The following is a 16,718-nucleotide window of genomic DNA, read 5'->3' as shown; positions in this document are numbered from 1 at the left end:
TCACATTTTAATAGATAGTGAAAAGGCAACAAGATGAACTGATAAACAAAAGATCCACAAGGCCTAACATCTGCCGTCAATACAATGTCAACTGAAACAAAATCACTTTTGGGAGCAGGGGACAGAGTTTGTTTGTGAGACCACAGGCTGACAACTAACCACTGTGATATACTGTGATTTAATGTCGACTGACCATGTCCTTGCATAAGTTTTTCCTCTTTTTATTTTTGATGACATGATTTTGCGCGGCGGTAGTATCTACACACTGTGGTAGTAACTAGCTAGTGTAGCATTTGACCAATGTCAAACCCCACAAAGGATACTGTATTCAGAATACACATGACCCTTGGTTATTTTCTTACAACACAAATGAATTTATAATTACTTTCAAGGCAGGGGAATAAAACACTCAATTTAAATAAACACAACCACACCATCAGTCAATTTTCAAAGGTTATATTAGAGCAGGGCGGCACGGCGACGCAGTGGTTAGTGTGGTCGCCTCACAGCAAGAAGGTCCTGGGTTCGAGCCCCGGGGTAGTCCAACCTTGGGGGTCGTCCCGCAACGTCGTCTGTGTGGAGTTTGCATGTTCTGCCCGTGTCTGCGTGGGTTTCCTCTGGGTGCTCTGGTTTCCTACCACAGTCCAAAGACACGTAGGTCAGGTGAATCGGCCGTACTAAATTGTCCATAGGTTGTGAATATGTGTGTGTGTCGGCCCTGTGATGGCCTGGTGGCCTGTCCAGGGTGTCTCCCTGCCTACTACCCAATGACTGCTGGGATAGGCTGCACCATCCCCGTGGCCCTGAGAGCAGGATAAGCGGTTTGGATAATGGATAGATGGATGGATGGATGGATATATTAGAGCAAAAGACAAAGAAAAACGTTCCATATAATTCAGTTCGGTTTGCAAAGTAAATATACTCCACTTCGGGATTTCCTGGTTATCACTATCAGTTCAGTTCAGTTCACTCAACAAAAATACTCCACTTCTGGATTTCCATTATCCAACTAACAAAACTCAAGAAAAGTATTCCCAACCGCAGTGCAGTTCAGTTAACTCACAAAAATCCCCAAATCCCCAAAGCTTTAGTCAAGAGGAAAAAAGGCAAAAAAAAAAAGACATGCTCACCCAGCTTTTGCCAACTCACGGTTACCATGGTGACTGATTATTAAGTTGTTGTCGAGGCTCTGGAGATGTTTAGCTGTCGGTCCTTGATGGATTACTTGAGATGATGACAGGAGATGATTTTTCACGGGGACACTCATGCAAATACATAACAAATAAAGACTTAACAAGGTGCCAAGGCCTGGGTAGGCTGATGAAGTGGAGGTCTAACTTCTCCCTGCTCTTTACTAGCTGGTGTCAGTTGCCATACTGAGTTGTGCAACTCATCATAAAGGAACGTAAGGGGCCGTTCCTACCGAAAGTGGGTAAATCAGATCCATATCACTTCACTGGCCAACAGGACTGGTGGGTGTGTGGAGGTGAGTGAAAACAGACTGATAGCCGGAAACATATTTCTGACATAATTTGGGTGGTCGCCCCACTAGTTACTGCATCACGGGAGAGGGAGACAAAGTGAGAACAGAAAGAAGTGGAAATGATTTGAGAGGTTCTGGATTATTTAGGGAGATATGGGCTCTACTCCAAGCCGCTGCTCCTTCGCGTCGAAAGGACCCAGTTGAGGTGGGTCGGGCATCTGATTAGGATGCCCCCTGGGCGCCTTCCTTTGAAGGGTTTCCGGGCACGTCCAACTGGGAGGAGACCCCAGGGTAGACCCAGAACTCGCTGGAGGGACTACATGTCCAATCTGGCCTGGGAACAACTTGGGATCCCCGAGGAGGAGCTGGAGGGCGTTGCTGGAGAGGGACGTCTGAAGTGCCCTACTTAGCTTGCTGCCACCGTGACCCAACCCCAGAGAAGTGGCTGATGATGAGATGAGATGGATTATTTACATGATATTATCTGCGTGTTATTAACATGATATAAATATATATTTTTTAAATACTATCACGGTTATCGTCAATATCGGTATATCGCGACACCCATAAGTGTGACCCATATCAAATTTTCTCTCCAGCGTCACAAGTCACTTTGCAATACAACACTGTTGGTTTCATCGGCTGTGGTTGTTAACTGTATATCTATGTAAAAAAATGTTCTGAAAATGTTTTTCCCCCCAGTACAAAATTGCAATTCTTCTTTTCGCTTTGTTCTTAATATGAAATTTTCATCCCTTTTTTTCCCCTCTTCATTCTAGTCTCTGAGGTGGTGCAAACCTTACAGCTGAGCACAGACAAAGACCTGTCAGACATGGTGGGCGATCTTTCCATCTGCCTGGATGGCATGACTGTGGACCCTGAGATGTTTGCCACAGCTGAGGCTAATCATCAGAGTACGTCAGGGGTCACTCATGGGTTACTGAGAGCTCAGGAGTTTACATTGAGACCATAAAGATCAAAACAAAAAAGCAAGGGTATCCGAGTGGCGTGGCGGTCTATTCCGTTGCCTGCCAACATGGGGCTTGGCAGTTCGAATCCCCGTGTTACCTCTGGCTTGGTTGGGCGTCCCTACAGACACAATTGGCAATGTCTGCAGGTGGGAAGCCGGGTCTGGGTATGTGTCTTGGTCGCTGCACTAGTGCCTCCTCTGGTCGGTCAGGGTGCCTGTTCAGGGGGGAGGGGGAACTGGGGGGAATAGCATGATCCTCCCACGCACTACGTCCCCCCTGGTGAAACTCCTCACTGCCAGGTGAAAAGAAGCGGCTGGTGACTCCACATGTATTGGAGGAGGCGTGTGGTAGTCTGCAGCCCTCCCCAGATCGGCAGAGGGGGTCTGGAGCAGGGACCGGGATGGCTCGGAAGAGTGGGGTATTTGGCCGGATAAATTGGGGAGAAAAGGGGGCAAAAAAATAAACCCAAAATTTTTGTTGTATAGCACCTTTCATCATCAGAGATGATCTCAAAGTGCTTGACAGTGCATTAAAAAAATAAAAACGGACAACAACAAAAATATAGCTTGGTCAAATAAAAAGATTTTCTGAATAAAAGTGTCTTATAGCCAGAGGTGGACGCCCCGGCTTCAGAAAGTAAAAGTGCTACCATGTATTTGTTCTAGCCATTCACTCGGCTGAAGAGTTGTGCTAATTAAATCCAGCTGGTGTAGTGCATGGGTGGAACAAATACGTGGCAGGACATTTACTTTCTGAAGCTGGGGTGTCCACCTCTGTTTATAGCATGTTTTAAAGGAAGCCAGAGTCTGGGGAGCCCTCAGGTGGGTCCAGGAGGGCGGTCCAGAGACAGGGGGTGGCAGAACAAAATGCCAGCCCCCCCCCCCCCAAAAAAGCAAGACTCACACACAAGATGATGAAAATATACAAATGTGCACACCTATTAGTATCTCACATGCTAATCTTGTTCATACAACATCATGCTTATAATGTTTGAAAAACAGAAAATCTTGTTACAGGGCTTACGTTATGAAAAATGGATCATATCCTGCAAGACAGTCTTTTCACTGGCTTGCAGGATTTACACTTGCTCAAAGTAATCAGATATTTTTAAACAGGTTTGATTGGTTTACCATTTTTATGCTGCCATGAAAAAATATTGTAAACCAGGCATATAGGCTCAAACAGTGTTTTTATGTATTTGTTCTATATTGGTTAAATTTCAGCATTTTTAATCAGCTGTTTTTTTTTTGCTTTTTTTTTTTTTTGCTGTGGGGACCAATCATTGGAGTACTTCAATAATAATGATAATAATTAATTTATATAGCGCTTAAGCATGGCAAGTCACAGACACTTAATATTGCATACATTTTGAATGAGCATCAACCATCAGAAATACATTTAGATTTCTGCTTGCAGTAACAGGTAGTAAAAACATTTAGTGGTACTGTCTATCTCTACTGCTTTCTCTGTGTGTACTTTTGACGTCAGTCCTTTAACTGCTGTGTGAAATTCCAACAAGTTGGCGTACTGAATGCAGGCAAATCCCATTAGCGATCATTCTTGGTGTCATTGTCTTGCCTGCAGGGAATGCAAGTATTTCTTTTGTTTATACTTTTGTTGCATTCCACCACAAAATGGGTGTTAGTTTCACTTTTGATGGAAGAAGCTTTTACATTGACAAAATGTAGGACTTCTTTTTTTTTTTTGCCTGATGTGTTTGTTTTTTGTTTTTTTTTGTTTGCCTCAGGTACATCAAATGGGGAGTCGCAACCCACTGGGGATCGTGGTACAAAGTACAGTACTTAATTCTTCTGTTAATATAAACTCCGTTCCAGATAGCATCAGACAGTATCAGCCCTCTGCAGTTCTCTTACATATTAGTTGGTAATTTAACCATTTATCTTGCTGTCATTCATTGGAACTTTGACAAACTGCAAAAAGTTAATTTAGTGGAAAGCTCCTGTAAAGCTCCTGCTATCTATCCAAGACGGTTTGTTAAAACAGGGATAAGAGTCGATCTCTGAATAAACCTTACTTTGTTCTCGGACCCCTCCCTCTCTCTTTTTTCACCTCTTCCAGACCGAGCAGAGACAGCTCTCCAGCGGTAGACGGCGTGGAACACCGGTCGTCCCCTGGTGGTCGGAGGGCAGTGAACGGTACAAAGTCTCCCTCTGTTACATCAGGGGGTTCGCGGCCCCTCCGACCCCCCAGGCCCTCCAGACCTCCTCCCCCCACCCCACGCAGACCCTCCTCCTCACCAGGTCAGAGGCTATACCTGGTGATAAAAATGGGAAAAATATCTGCCCACTCCATTTAAAAACCCCTTAATTACTTGTTAAGGAGATGAAAAAAAACAAAACAAAACTAAGATGACTCATCATCAACCACACCTAGGTCAGTTTATTAAACTTTACTAGGCGGCCTGTCCGGGGTGTCTCCCCGCCTGCCACCCTGTGACTGCTGGGATAGGCTCCAGCATCCCGTGACCCTGAGAGCAGGATAAGCGGTTTGGATAATGGATGGATGGATAGTGGTAGTGGTTGTTGCTATGAACTTAAAGGATAATTACGGTTTTTCATAGTTTTTGCCATTGTGCAAATCAGTTATACAATTTTACTCTGGTATTGTGATTTTGGACACAGGACAACCACTGGACTCAGCTTTATAATATTGTCCTTTGGGGCCATACAATCCTTAAGCCTGTCTTTTCAACCAAGAAAAAAAACAAAAAACCTTGTGCCTTACTTTGGCTTTGTACATTATTTCCCATTATCGATGACTTCTCAGTTGTGCTTATTGATGGTTATGATGTTAAGTATAGGCTGGTCATTACTGCAAATTTAACAGAGAAGTGGCTCGGTAATGTGATTTAACATTGTTGATAATATTAGACATTTTGAATGCAAAACTTTTTATTTTTGTGTACATGTCCAAATATGTGGCTTATAATTATGCTAAATCAGACTTGTTAAAAATCCCACAGCCCTGGAAGACGCCGTTGTAAAACTGAGTCCAGTGGTGGTGCCCGAGATCTCATCAATGATGCTGATGAGTAAAAATTATATAACCAATATGCACAATGGCAAAAACTACAAAAAATCAAACCCAGGTTTTAAAATAGCTGAAATTATCCTTTAAGAAACCCAAATGATCAGTTTACCAGTTTAAATTCCTGGACTGTTTCAGAAAGTAGGTTAGGGTCGAGTGAGTGACTTGCGCTCTACCTCCCCTCTATAGCCACCGAGAGTTCAAAGCTATTTTGTCTTTTAACAAAGCTCTTAATTCCTAACTGTTTTACACCTTGTAATTACTTTCCAGATCTGGTCTTCAGTAGTTGTACTCAGGCCAGCCTATTAATGTGGCAATCTAGAAGATTCTACTTGTGTTCTTTTTTGGCGTGCACCTCCCCAGGGTAATTTTGAAACCACTAACTCACTTGTCTGCCGTGACACGGCACCACAGAGTGTTTGTCCCACCTATCCTCTCTTGTGAATCAACCGCTGGGTGACAGAAAACCCATCACTACCTGTGCAGTGCTTGGGATTTTTGGCAGGAATGTTGCCACAGGCACGTGTATTTCTCTGTAGTACTGCAAATTCAGCCTACTTGCATGGCGTACATAGATTGTGTATTTGTGTAATCTATGTGTCTTTTAAGTTTGACTCTCAAAGAGCTTTCACTCTGACACTTTTCCCTCAGCCTCCGCTAATGGCTCTGCACCAGCTGACAACAGAGATGGTCAGTCAGGCTCAGACACACCAGTGCGAGTTCCGACTTCTGGAGCCTCACCAGTAGCAGACTCCAGTTCTTCTTCTGTCGCAGACCCCGGCGTCAACACGGTGTCTGGGGCAGCAGCAACAGCAGCAAGACAGCCGGCCAGCAGCGTCACCCCAACTGTCCCTCCCAGGGTCCCTGCAGTCAACACAGGACCGCTGCCTCCTGGGTTAGTTTCGTTATCTTTATAACCTAACGTTATTAGTTCATGAACAATTGTAGTAGTGACTGCTAATCAGGATAATTTCTACACAAGGTTGAACAGAAATACCAAATACTTGCCGCGCTATAATGAAAGGTGACGTTTGTTTGTTTGCATCCATATGTTAACAAATGGTCTCAGCTCATACCCACCATGAAGTATGTGAGAAGGTTAAAACACAGAGCTTTTAACAGTGTAGGCAGAAGAAGAATCGTTTAGTTCTTAGGCTTTGTAGTATGGTAAGAAAAGGAAATGTGCTTCAAGTTGGTCTTCCACAAAGAAAATGTCTCCATCCTCAAAGTTTATATAAATGTAAGCTCTTGTGATTTAGTCCCTTTGGGAATGTTGCATTGATCCTTAAGTAATGACCGCCTTTAAACTGCCATTGTCTCATCAATGCCATCACTCCGTATTGTTCACACTACCTTTGGCCTCCATCTCGCTCACTGTAATTCCATAAATATTCCTTTTCAATTTCATCGTCTTGTCATCTTCAATGAAAAGCTATTGTCCTCTGAATGTTTTCTGTTTTTGTTGTAGGATGAGTCATGTTTTAATCGCTGTTTTGTGATCTATGAATACCCATTTGGCAGGTGTCAAGTGTTTAATGTAACGCTTTCATCGTTTTTGACGGTCTAGCTGGGAGCAGAGAGTGGATCAGAATGGCAGGATGTATTTTGTTGACCACGTGGAGAAGAGAACAACGTGGGAGCGCCCCGAGGCACTGCCTCCAGGGTAAAAAGCTCTTCTTGCCCCTCTGCTGTGTTGTTGTTCGTCTCATTCTGTCTGCTCCACTTGCAGGTTTGGTTCAAGGTGTTTCACATCAGGTCAGTCTCTTCCGTCCTGATGTTAACCGAGACACTAAACTGTTCCATTCACAGTAGCCAGGGTGAGCTCATGCCATCATTAAAACAAACTCTGTTATGGCGATACATGACAGAATTGTCGGGACCATATAAATAACTTTTCCTGTTTCTTCTTTTTTGTGGTCTTTGTAGAGTTTAGTCCTACATGGAACTTTTTTGAAATATTAAGATGGGTCATTACATATTATCTGACAGTTTTTTCTGTGCACCGAGCTGTTTCCCTGTTCAGCTCCCGGTTTGAGCCGGGAGTGTCTTGTGGGATGGTCTGCGGCATCAACACATCCATGCTTCCTCTATCAAATTGTCCATCCCTAACTGTCTATCCTTGTCTATTTTTTCTAGTTGGGAACGTCGTGTGGATCCGATGGGCCGTGTGTATTTTGTAGACCACATCACGCGGACCACAACGTGGCAGCGCCCCACCATGGAAACTGTGCGTAACTATGAACAGTGGCAGCATCAGCGTAGCCAGCTGCAGGGAGCCATGCAACAGTTTAACCAGAGGTTCATATTTGGGGTAAGTGTCCCTGTTTTAACAGTGTTCCTGTAGTACTATACTAAAACAACTTTTTAACTGCAAGAACTTAGTTCATTGATGTAAACTCATACTCGTGTCTTTTGTGGATCTACAATAACATTAATAATGATGGATTACATTTATATAGCGCTTTATCTAGACACCCAAAGTGTTTCACAGTGAATGGGGGAAACTCACCTCAACCAATGGGTAGCACCCACCTGGGTGATGCACTGCAGCCATTTTGTGTCAGGACGCTCACCACACATCGACTTGCAGTGAAGAGGGAAAATTCATTGAGCCAGTTACATGGAGGGATGATTAGGTGGCCAGATGGAGAGAGCCAGGTTGGGGATTTTGCCAGGACACCGGGGGAGGGGGGGCTTACTCTTTACAGTAAGTACCATGGGCTCTTTAATGACCACAGTGAGTCAGGACCTTGGCTTTAACGTCTCATCCAAAAGCTGGCATTTCCTACAGCGCAGTGTCCCCGTCACTGCACTGGGGCATTGGGATTTTTTTCTACTGGCCCACTAACACCACTTCCAGCAACAACCCAGTTTTCCTGGGAGGTCTCCCATCCAAGCACTAGCCAAGCCCACACTAGCTTAGCTTCTGTCATGCAGCAGAACCAGGGTACATGTTGGTATGGCTGCTGGCAATAAAGAGGCTAATGGCTAGGTCACTGACCTGTTCTGGTCCTAACCCATGATGCAGAGCGCTCTGTATTTGGGTAATAATCATAAAAATATAACAATCAGAATCTGTTTTATATATCAGAAATTTAACTTGAGGTGTTGCTCATGGTAATTCAAAGACTGAATACAAACATTTATAGACAGTAATGTAAAAAGTTGACATAAACATGTATAAGTTTGGTGTTTCATATAATAATGTTCTGATATAAATTGATTGGTTTGATTCTGTACTGTAAATGAATTGCTTTAATTTTACTGGTGAGTTTGACCAGAAATACTGATCTATGTATAATCAGCTGGCTGAAATAGAATATTTATGTTTATGTCTCTGTACTGTTTTGGAGCTTTGTCATTGTACCACATGTGCCTTTATATCCTGTGAAACTCTTCAATTTACTGTCTCTGCACCAGTACCACAAAACCAAATTCTAGTGTGTTAATTTTGAATTGCAGTTAGTTAAAGTTACTGTAATTGTACTCTTTACTGTAGCTCCAAGACCAGGTCCCAGCAGCACAGAATAAGGAGTTTGATCCTCTGGGGCCCTTGCCACATGGATGGGGTAAGTTTTTCTAAGTCTCTTAGGGAGATATTATAACGAGGAATTTGTCTTGGTGGGATGGACAGGCTTTCAAATGCCACTTAACCTTGTGATGCATAAAATGCCCTACAGAAATAAATTGCAGTCAGATTCATCAGCCCTTCAATTTACCACCCAATTTACCACGTGTTTCAGCATGGGTAATAACCTGTGGGGAGGTATTTTAAGTGCACAGTTAATCCCCATAAGTACTTAAGTAGAACTTCCTAGATATTATGTAAATAGTCACAAGGGTGTATCAACACAATTGAGATACAAAAACATAATGAACACAAATGTAATTGACTTAGTGGAAAAAACATGATCTTTTAGTCATCATGGGGTCATATTTGACTCCAGTCAAACAGAATGTGTACCTCTGAAACCAGTGGATTTTTACCATTTTAGGGGACAGTTCATTTCTACACTTCTGCACCCACAGCCCATCAGAGGGGTTATACTGCATTGTTTGCCATTTAGTGCTTGTCATCCGGTGGATGTAAAATCTTCCCATAACCTCCATAAGTGTCACAGTTGAATGCTCAAAAAAAACAAAACCTGAATATTCTATAAAAATGAAAGAAGAATCTTTTTTTGTTAGACCTTGATTTGCATCTCTTTAACCTTCTGGACCTGACTTAAGCCATAGACTGATGACTCTGTGCTTTTAGAGAAGAGAACGGACGCCAACGGCAGAGTGTACTTTGTCCATCACCCTACGCGAACCACACAGTGGGAGGACCCGCGAACACAGGGGTCAGTTTGTTTTGTCTGTCTGTGTCTTCTGTGCACAGTAGGGTCTGGGTTAGATAAATAAATAGTGAGCAACAAACTGAACAGGTTGTTTTGAAGTTTAAACTTTGGAGTATGGCTGGGCAATACATCCATATTATATTGATATCGGGATATAAGACTAGATATAATCTGGGATTTTGGATATCGTGATATGATAAAAGTGTTGTCTTTTCCTGATTTTAAAGGCTGCATGACAGTAAAGAGATGCAGTTTTCTGAACGTATTACTGTTCTAGCTGTTATGTTATTTGTCTACCTGTTTGGACATCATATCCACTTTACTAATGAGTGTTTATCAAAAATGTCACTGTGTAAATATTTTGTGAGAGCACAAATAGTTATCTCTATAATATTATCAAAATATCGATGTCGAGGTATTCGGTCAAAAATATCACATTTTATTTTGTCCATATCGCCCAGCGCTACTTTAGAGCTTGCATGATTGCTCACATTCATTCTCAACAGTAGCACTGTCAGTACATATAATGTTGTATGACAATTTTTTTTGTATTGACTGCATTGTTTCCCTGTCCTCTGATCAGGCTGCTGAACGAGAAGCCTCTGCCAGAGGGCTGGGAGATGAGGTTCACTGTAGATGGTATACCCTACTTCGTAGACCACAACAGAAGAACCACCACCTACATTGACCCCCGCACTGGAAAATCATCACTGTATGTCTACCATAAGCATAGGGACAGAGCATAACAGTCTACCTTCTCATCAGATCTGATAGTGAGAGGATCAAATATAAGTAAAATCCACACAGTAAGACAGTCAGCTTTTCAGTGTGTTGTATTGAAGTGACTGTGACATGAACCGATTCCTTAGCCTCTTGGAGACAATTGTCCCATCTAATATCCCTTAACCTAATTTTGGCTTTCAGACACCACCCTTGGCAAGTGGTGGTGGGTGTTTCTCTCAAGAATCCTGCATGAATCTTTTAAAGATTTGAGACACACCTACCAACAACTCTACAGGGACCAGACCAGGAAGATTCTTGAGATGTGGGGCTGTCTGCTCTCACAGACAAATTATTCAGTAGAATAATGCCTAAATGATTAATGCTGGAGAACAAAATGCAAGGAAAAGAAATTTAAACTAAACTGATTGCAAACATGCCACAAACATTTGATTAAAAAAATAGTTTTTGATTGTTAAAATGACCTTCTTGCACTTGCGCTCCACCTCCATTAAGGGTAATAATAATTGCTTCCTAGCATTTAGATTTGTTGTTCAGCTCAATTACACACATATTGATAAGACTATGTCAGTGATTGAACGACACAATAGTCAAAATTTCCTGGCTATAAATGGATGCAACCACTTTCAAGATGGAGAAGGCTGGGTGTCCGGGTGGTGTGGCGGTCTATTCCTTTGCTTACCAACACGGGGATTGCCGAATCGAATCCCCGTGTTTACTGCGGCTTGGTCGGGCATCCCTACAGACACAATTGGCCGTGTCTGCGGGTGGGAAGCTGGATGTGGGTATGTGTCCTAGTCGCTGCACTAGCACCTCCTCTGGTCGGTCGGGGCGCCTGTTTGGAGGGGAGGGGGAACCGGAGGGAATAGCATGATCCTCCCACACGCTACGTCCTCCTGGCGAAACTCCTCACTGTCAGGTGAAAAGAAGCGGCTGGCAACTCCACATGTATTGGAGGAGGCATGTGGTAGTCTGCAGCCCTCCCCAGATCGGCAGGGGTGGAGCAGCGACCGGGACGGCTCGGAAGAGCGGGGTAATTGGCCGGATACAATTGACCTTTCGCAAAGTACCGCCCCAGAACGGTGCTTGTCCAATCCTACCTTAGCAACGGTCCGTCAAGCTTTCAAACACACAACAAAATTCTGAAACGGTTTGCCTATGGGATCTGCAAATCGGATACTAGATATCTGAAAAGTTTGGAGGGGGTGTCATTTTCTTTCCCTTCCTGAAACCCAGAACGCAAGAAGCGCAATGTCGGCAATAGATTTCGCAGTATATCAGACCCCATGGCCAGCTTAATCCATCCAAAATCAACAAAAATACCTTGTCTGCTCCAAGCTAAGCTTGCTACTAGCAATTATTGATAGCTAATACAGCTAACGTATTATTACTGTTACTTTTACCCACACAATGCGCTGATTTCTTCCTTCATGTTTTGGTGTTTTCCGGCTACTTCCTGGATAGTTCTGAAATGATTGACGGGCATAGCAACAGTAAGTAAGGGGGGGCGGGACTTTGCGAAAGGTCAATTGGGGAGGAAAAGGGAGGAAAAGTAAAAAAAAAAAAGATGCAGAAGGCTGAGGAGGTGATTTTAAAGAGATACTTTCATGCTGTTTCTGAGCACATTTTTAACATGGGTGGTTTGAATTACAACCGAAAGGTAGGTGTGATTTTATGATTTCATAGCTATTGGCTACTGAAATCCAGGGTGGTCGTGTGGGTGTGGCTGGGTGGGCTAAACCGCTCGCTGTAGAAAAACGAGAAATTCGCTGGTGACAGCCCCCTTCCTGCTCTGTCGTCACTTTACAAAAAAAAAAAAAAAGGCGAGCGACGAGCCCTCCGACGGCAGCTTTGAGGTTGGGGCCAAGCATGTGTAAATGGAAGACGACTCTTTCTCAGTTGACTACTCGCCTCACGAACATGTTGCTCCGCCAATACAGCCGTATTCCTTCGAGCCACTGGACGCAGCCGCAGAAGTAGCCCCGGCTGGATTGGTTGAGCAACTTGTTCGCGAGGAGAGGACCGGAGATGCAACCGAACGGTAAAGCCTAACGTTACCAAGCTAAGTTAGCTTGTTTGTCTGTCTAAAGTGACGTTACTATTGAATACGTTCAAATACACAACAAAACCCCAGGCACACAACAGTATTGCGGCGATTTCGGCCACAGTCGGGACGCGAACCTGTATCTTCTACACCGAGGGCGACAACGTTAACCAGTCGACTAAAGCAGTGGTTCTCAACCTTTTTGGGGTCTTGGACCCCCTGCGTATTTTTGGTCTACCCTGAGGACCCCTCCACCTGATCTTGGGGGAGGGGGGTTGCAATTTGATAGAAACAGTAGAAACTGCATTTTAAATTGCATTACAGCATTTATTCACTCTTTGGGGCAAAAATAAGAGCTTTCAGTTGTAACTTAGATATAGTTAACAAAACAGAATTCTTATGCAGTAACATTCAGATATATGTAACAAAACAGAATATGTATTCAGTAACATTCAGATATATGTAACAAAACAGAATATGTATTCAGTAACTTTCAGATATATGTAACAACAGAATTTTTATGCAGTAACTTTTAACAATGCAAACGGGAGCGAGATCTCTTATTAAAATACAATAAATTACACTTGTGAAACAGATGTAATTAGAGAAAAAAATCCTGTTACCCTTTATAGTTTAGCTAGATAAAGGTCTCAGTCCATTTGAGTAAAATAATCATATTTCTATAAATTTAATAGGATCTTTTTTTAAAGATATTTTATTTTCACGGACCCCTTGCAATTACACCACGGACCACTAGGGGTCCGCGGACCCCCGGTTGAGAACCACTGGACTAAAGGACTCGACCCGTTAGCCAAGGCCTAACGTGTCTGCTTACATTCGTGTACGTTACGCTGCCCCCTCCCCCATCGGGAGGCGCCTATTCAGCATATCGGCTCCCTCATGCCTCTGGGCGCACGCGCACCTGGGCTAACGGGTCTACTTATTCGTGTACGTTACACTATATTGAACATGGCTGGTTGTATGGATAGCAATATGGCTAGCAGTATCGATAATAACGTCTCAGTAAAACCAACTTCATCTCGAACTAGCAAGGAAGCGGGGGGGGGGGGGAGAAAAGGGTGCGTCTCCGCTTTTAGAGCGTCCCGCCGCGGACACGCCCTCTGTACTAACGGTAATTCGTGATGCGGCAAGTTGCCACATTTTCGCCCACTGGAAATCAGTTGCTCGATATCGCTCGTCTGGCCATAAGTGTGATTTTTAGGGCTGCCATTTGTCTCATCGATCACATCCGCACTCCTTACATTGATTAACAACAGGAAAAGTTGGATTTTGACGCAAGTATCTCTTTAAAAATTGGCCAATGGTCATAAAGTAACAATCCAGGATATTTTGTAACCGTCTTTCAAACACTTTTGAAATGAGGGAAGTTGATACATCACATTGGCACAAGCTGATTAGCAGACCGACTGGCAACCAAGAACAAGTTGTTGTTGTATGATGTGGACTAGAAGAACCCCGCTACAATGTAGCGGTTTGGTTATCCACCCGTCTAAATCTCCCTCCTCTTCATCCTGCCAGCTAACCGCCTTCCCCCTGCCCCTAAACCCCCCCCCCACTCCAACTCCCTCCCCCCAAATGCTCAGAATCATCTGAAATGCCGAGAAAAGGGGTTTTTAGCCATTTTTAGAAAATGCGTATTTTCCATAATTATGCGTAATTATTATAATTATATTTTAATGTTCTGCTATTTTTCTGGTCCTCTCTGGAACAATACCTACCAACTCCAAAAAAATGAGGATCATAAGTGCATTTTTGCAAAAATGCATATATTTTGCATAATGCCAAAACATTTCTAAGTCCCAGAAAAAATTTTTTTATAGGTGAAAAAATCAAAGATGCTCAGAATCGTCTGAAATGACGAGAAAAGTGGTTTTTAGCCATTTTTAGAAAAATTCATATTTTGCATAATTATGCATAATTATTATAATTATATTTTAATTTTCTGCTATTTTCTATAGGTGCCCCCTGATCATCCCCAATAACCTCGAAAAAAGAATCAAGGCCCCAAGTGCTTTAGTTTGGCCGTTTATAGACTCTCACACAGACACACACCACACACCAGACACACATTGTGAAAATGCAGGAGTAGATTTGCCCTAGTTAATACATGGTGAAACTGAGATTCTGGTCGTGGCTGAAATCGTGAGTTTTATGAGAATATGTGAGATTTGGCAGGTGTGCCGAGGGAGCTGCGAGTCATTAGATCACTGCATTGATCTCACTGATTCTTGAGATAAGGGACAAAACATGTTTTAAGTCTTCTGTCTTTTTTTTTTAAATACTACATTAATTTGAAATGAATATATTATAGACAAAGGTCTAAGCTAACAAACCATGTAAGGGAACAGGTTTTTTATTAAAACACTATGAAAAATCTTTTTATGAAAAATCAGAACTTTAAATGAAAAATAATTTAAAGTTCACTATGTATTATGTGATATCTTATCTAACCATTCATTTCATTTTACATTTATATTTATGCATTTGTAGCATTTTTAAACAGTTTTTGGCAGTTTGACATTTGACTTGTTGCTGAGGACAGGTTCAGTCACATGTACTTTCGCCTGCATTTTGACAAATTCTGATGAAGTTGTTTAAAAATATAGGAAACTAATTTCATAAGTATACAGATATCTTTCAGATTCAAATTTTAAAGTATTTTTATTATTATTAATTTCTTGATTTTTAATGTGAAGAACACTTTTCGATGTAGGACGGGTTTTGTCCCTTATCTGAAGAATCGGTGATCTATGAGAGCGCAGTGCAGGCAGAGACCACCAGGGATTTTTTTTTTGTTTTGGGCTGTGTTCTCAGATTTACTTCACTTGAACACGGAAATGCATTGAATTAAAGCACTGAATGTGTTTTTTCCTGTCAGAGTATCTTTTCTATATTTGGCCATCAGATTATTTTAAACCAGACAGCAAATTAAAAGGTAGCCAAGGGGATCTTGTTAAGTTTACCACAGTTTTGTGCTGATACCCATCAGTGTTCTGATGATAAGCCTTTATTCTCAAAACACACGACTCCAGCTCTGACTAATGGTTGCTGGTTTCTTGTACATTACTTCTGTCGTTCTCGAAGACGGAGATAACGCCCAGGTTGACTCATGGAAATGACTTGTGAATGTACTGTTGCATGAGAATGACTGTGACCTTACCCAGTCTTCGTTCCAGTGCTAGAAAAACCTGTTGAGTGAACAAGGACAGGAACATAACTATCAATTCAGTACCTTATTCAAGGTACATATTAGTTTTGCAAAAACACCCAAGGGGGAGGAACAAAAGACAGCAAGTGGATAATATGAATACAGTTTTTATCGGTAGTTGCCCCATTTTGGATAAAAACTAAATCTGTGTCATTGTTAGGGTAACAGCCCGCTAAGGATTTAGTCAGCTTTATGTTGTAACCGTGTTAAGAAACTTCTCTACCTGTTTGAGCATCTCAAAGCAATAAGATCATCTCTAGGTTTTCAGTGAGACTTTGCTCTAAATTTGATTCTTTATGGAATTTTATAACACAAGCAAAGGATTCCTTTTTGTCCAAAGTACTCCATTAATTTAAACACAAGGGCTGATTGGCTAAAGAACCATAAACTGGTCAAATAGAGTAGGTTTCATTTATGTTAGCCACAAATAGATAGATGAAAATACATTCTGAAAGATCTATAAACAATATGTTTTGTTGACTCTTCCCTGTCTCTGTACCTGTCTGTACATTTCCTTGCTATCCCTCTCCCTCCCTTTCTCCCTCTCCCTCACTTACAGTGAAAACGGACCTCAGATTACTTATGTTCGGGATTTCAAAGCCAAAGTGCAGTATTTCAGATTCTGGTGCCAGGTAGGTGTCATAATATCTTGGTACAAAATCTAGCACGACTGGTTAGTCATGGCAAAACTTCCCTTCCTTCTCCCCTAACTATGTGTCATAATGAACATTCTCCAGGGTGGCGCAGTGGTTAGCGCGGTCGCCTCACAGGAAGAAGGTCCTGGGTTCGGGCCCCGGGGTAGTCCAACCTTGGGGGGGGTCGTCCCAGTTCGTCCTCTGTGTGGAATTTGCATGTTCTCCCC

The 16,718-nt window shown here is 42.6% G+C and overlaps 1 protein-coding gene across 1 annotated transcript in view; it reads left to right on the top strand.

Moving 5' to 3' along the window:
- Window positions 1-16,718, top strand: part of itchb (itchy E3 ubiquitin protein ligase b) — a 43,808-nt gene that overhangs the window by 17,187 nt on the left and 9,903 nt on the right. The window contains exons 5-14 of the mRNA XM_056275425.1: window positions 2,263-2,397; window positions 4,202-4,247; window positions 4,534-4,715; window positions 6,154-6,397; window positions 7,070-7,165; window positions 7,639-7,813; window positions 9,002-9,071; window positions 9,761-9,845; window positions 10,426-10,554; window positions 16,416-16,488. Of these exons, the coding sequence (XP_056131400.1) occupies window positions 2,263-2,397; window positions 4,202-4,247; window positions 4,534-4,715; window positions 6,154-6,397; window positions 7,070-7,165; window positions 7,639-7,813; window positions 9,002-9,071; window positions 9,761-9,845; window positions 10,426-10,554; window positions 16,416-16,488 (1,235 nt within the window). The remainder of the gene's footprint in view (window positions 1-2,262; window positions 2,398-4,201; window positions 4,248-4,533; window positions 4,716-6,153; window positions 6,398-7,069; window positions 7,166-7,638; window positions 7,814-9,001; window positions 9,072-9,760; window positions 9,846-10,425; window positions 10,555-16,415; window positions 16,489-16,718) is intronic.

The sequence above is a fragment of the Lampris incognitus genome, chromosome 2, assembly GCF_029633865.1.
Source record: "Lampris incognitus isolate fLamInc1 chromosome 2, fLamInc1.hap2, whole genome shotgun sequence".
Lineage (NCBI taxonomy): Eukaryota > Metazoa > Chordata > Actinopteri > Lampriformes > Lampridae > Lampris > Lampris incognitus.
The sequence above is the reverse complement of the archived record's forward strand: the minus strand, read 5'-3'. Positions and strand labels throughout refer to the sequence as shown.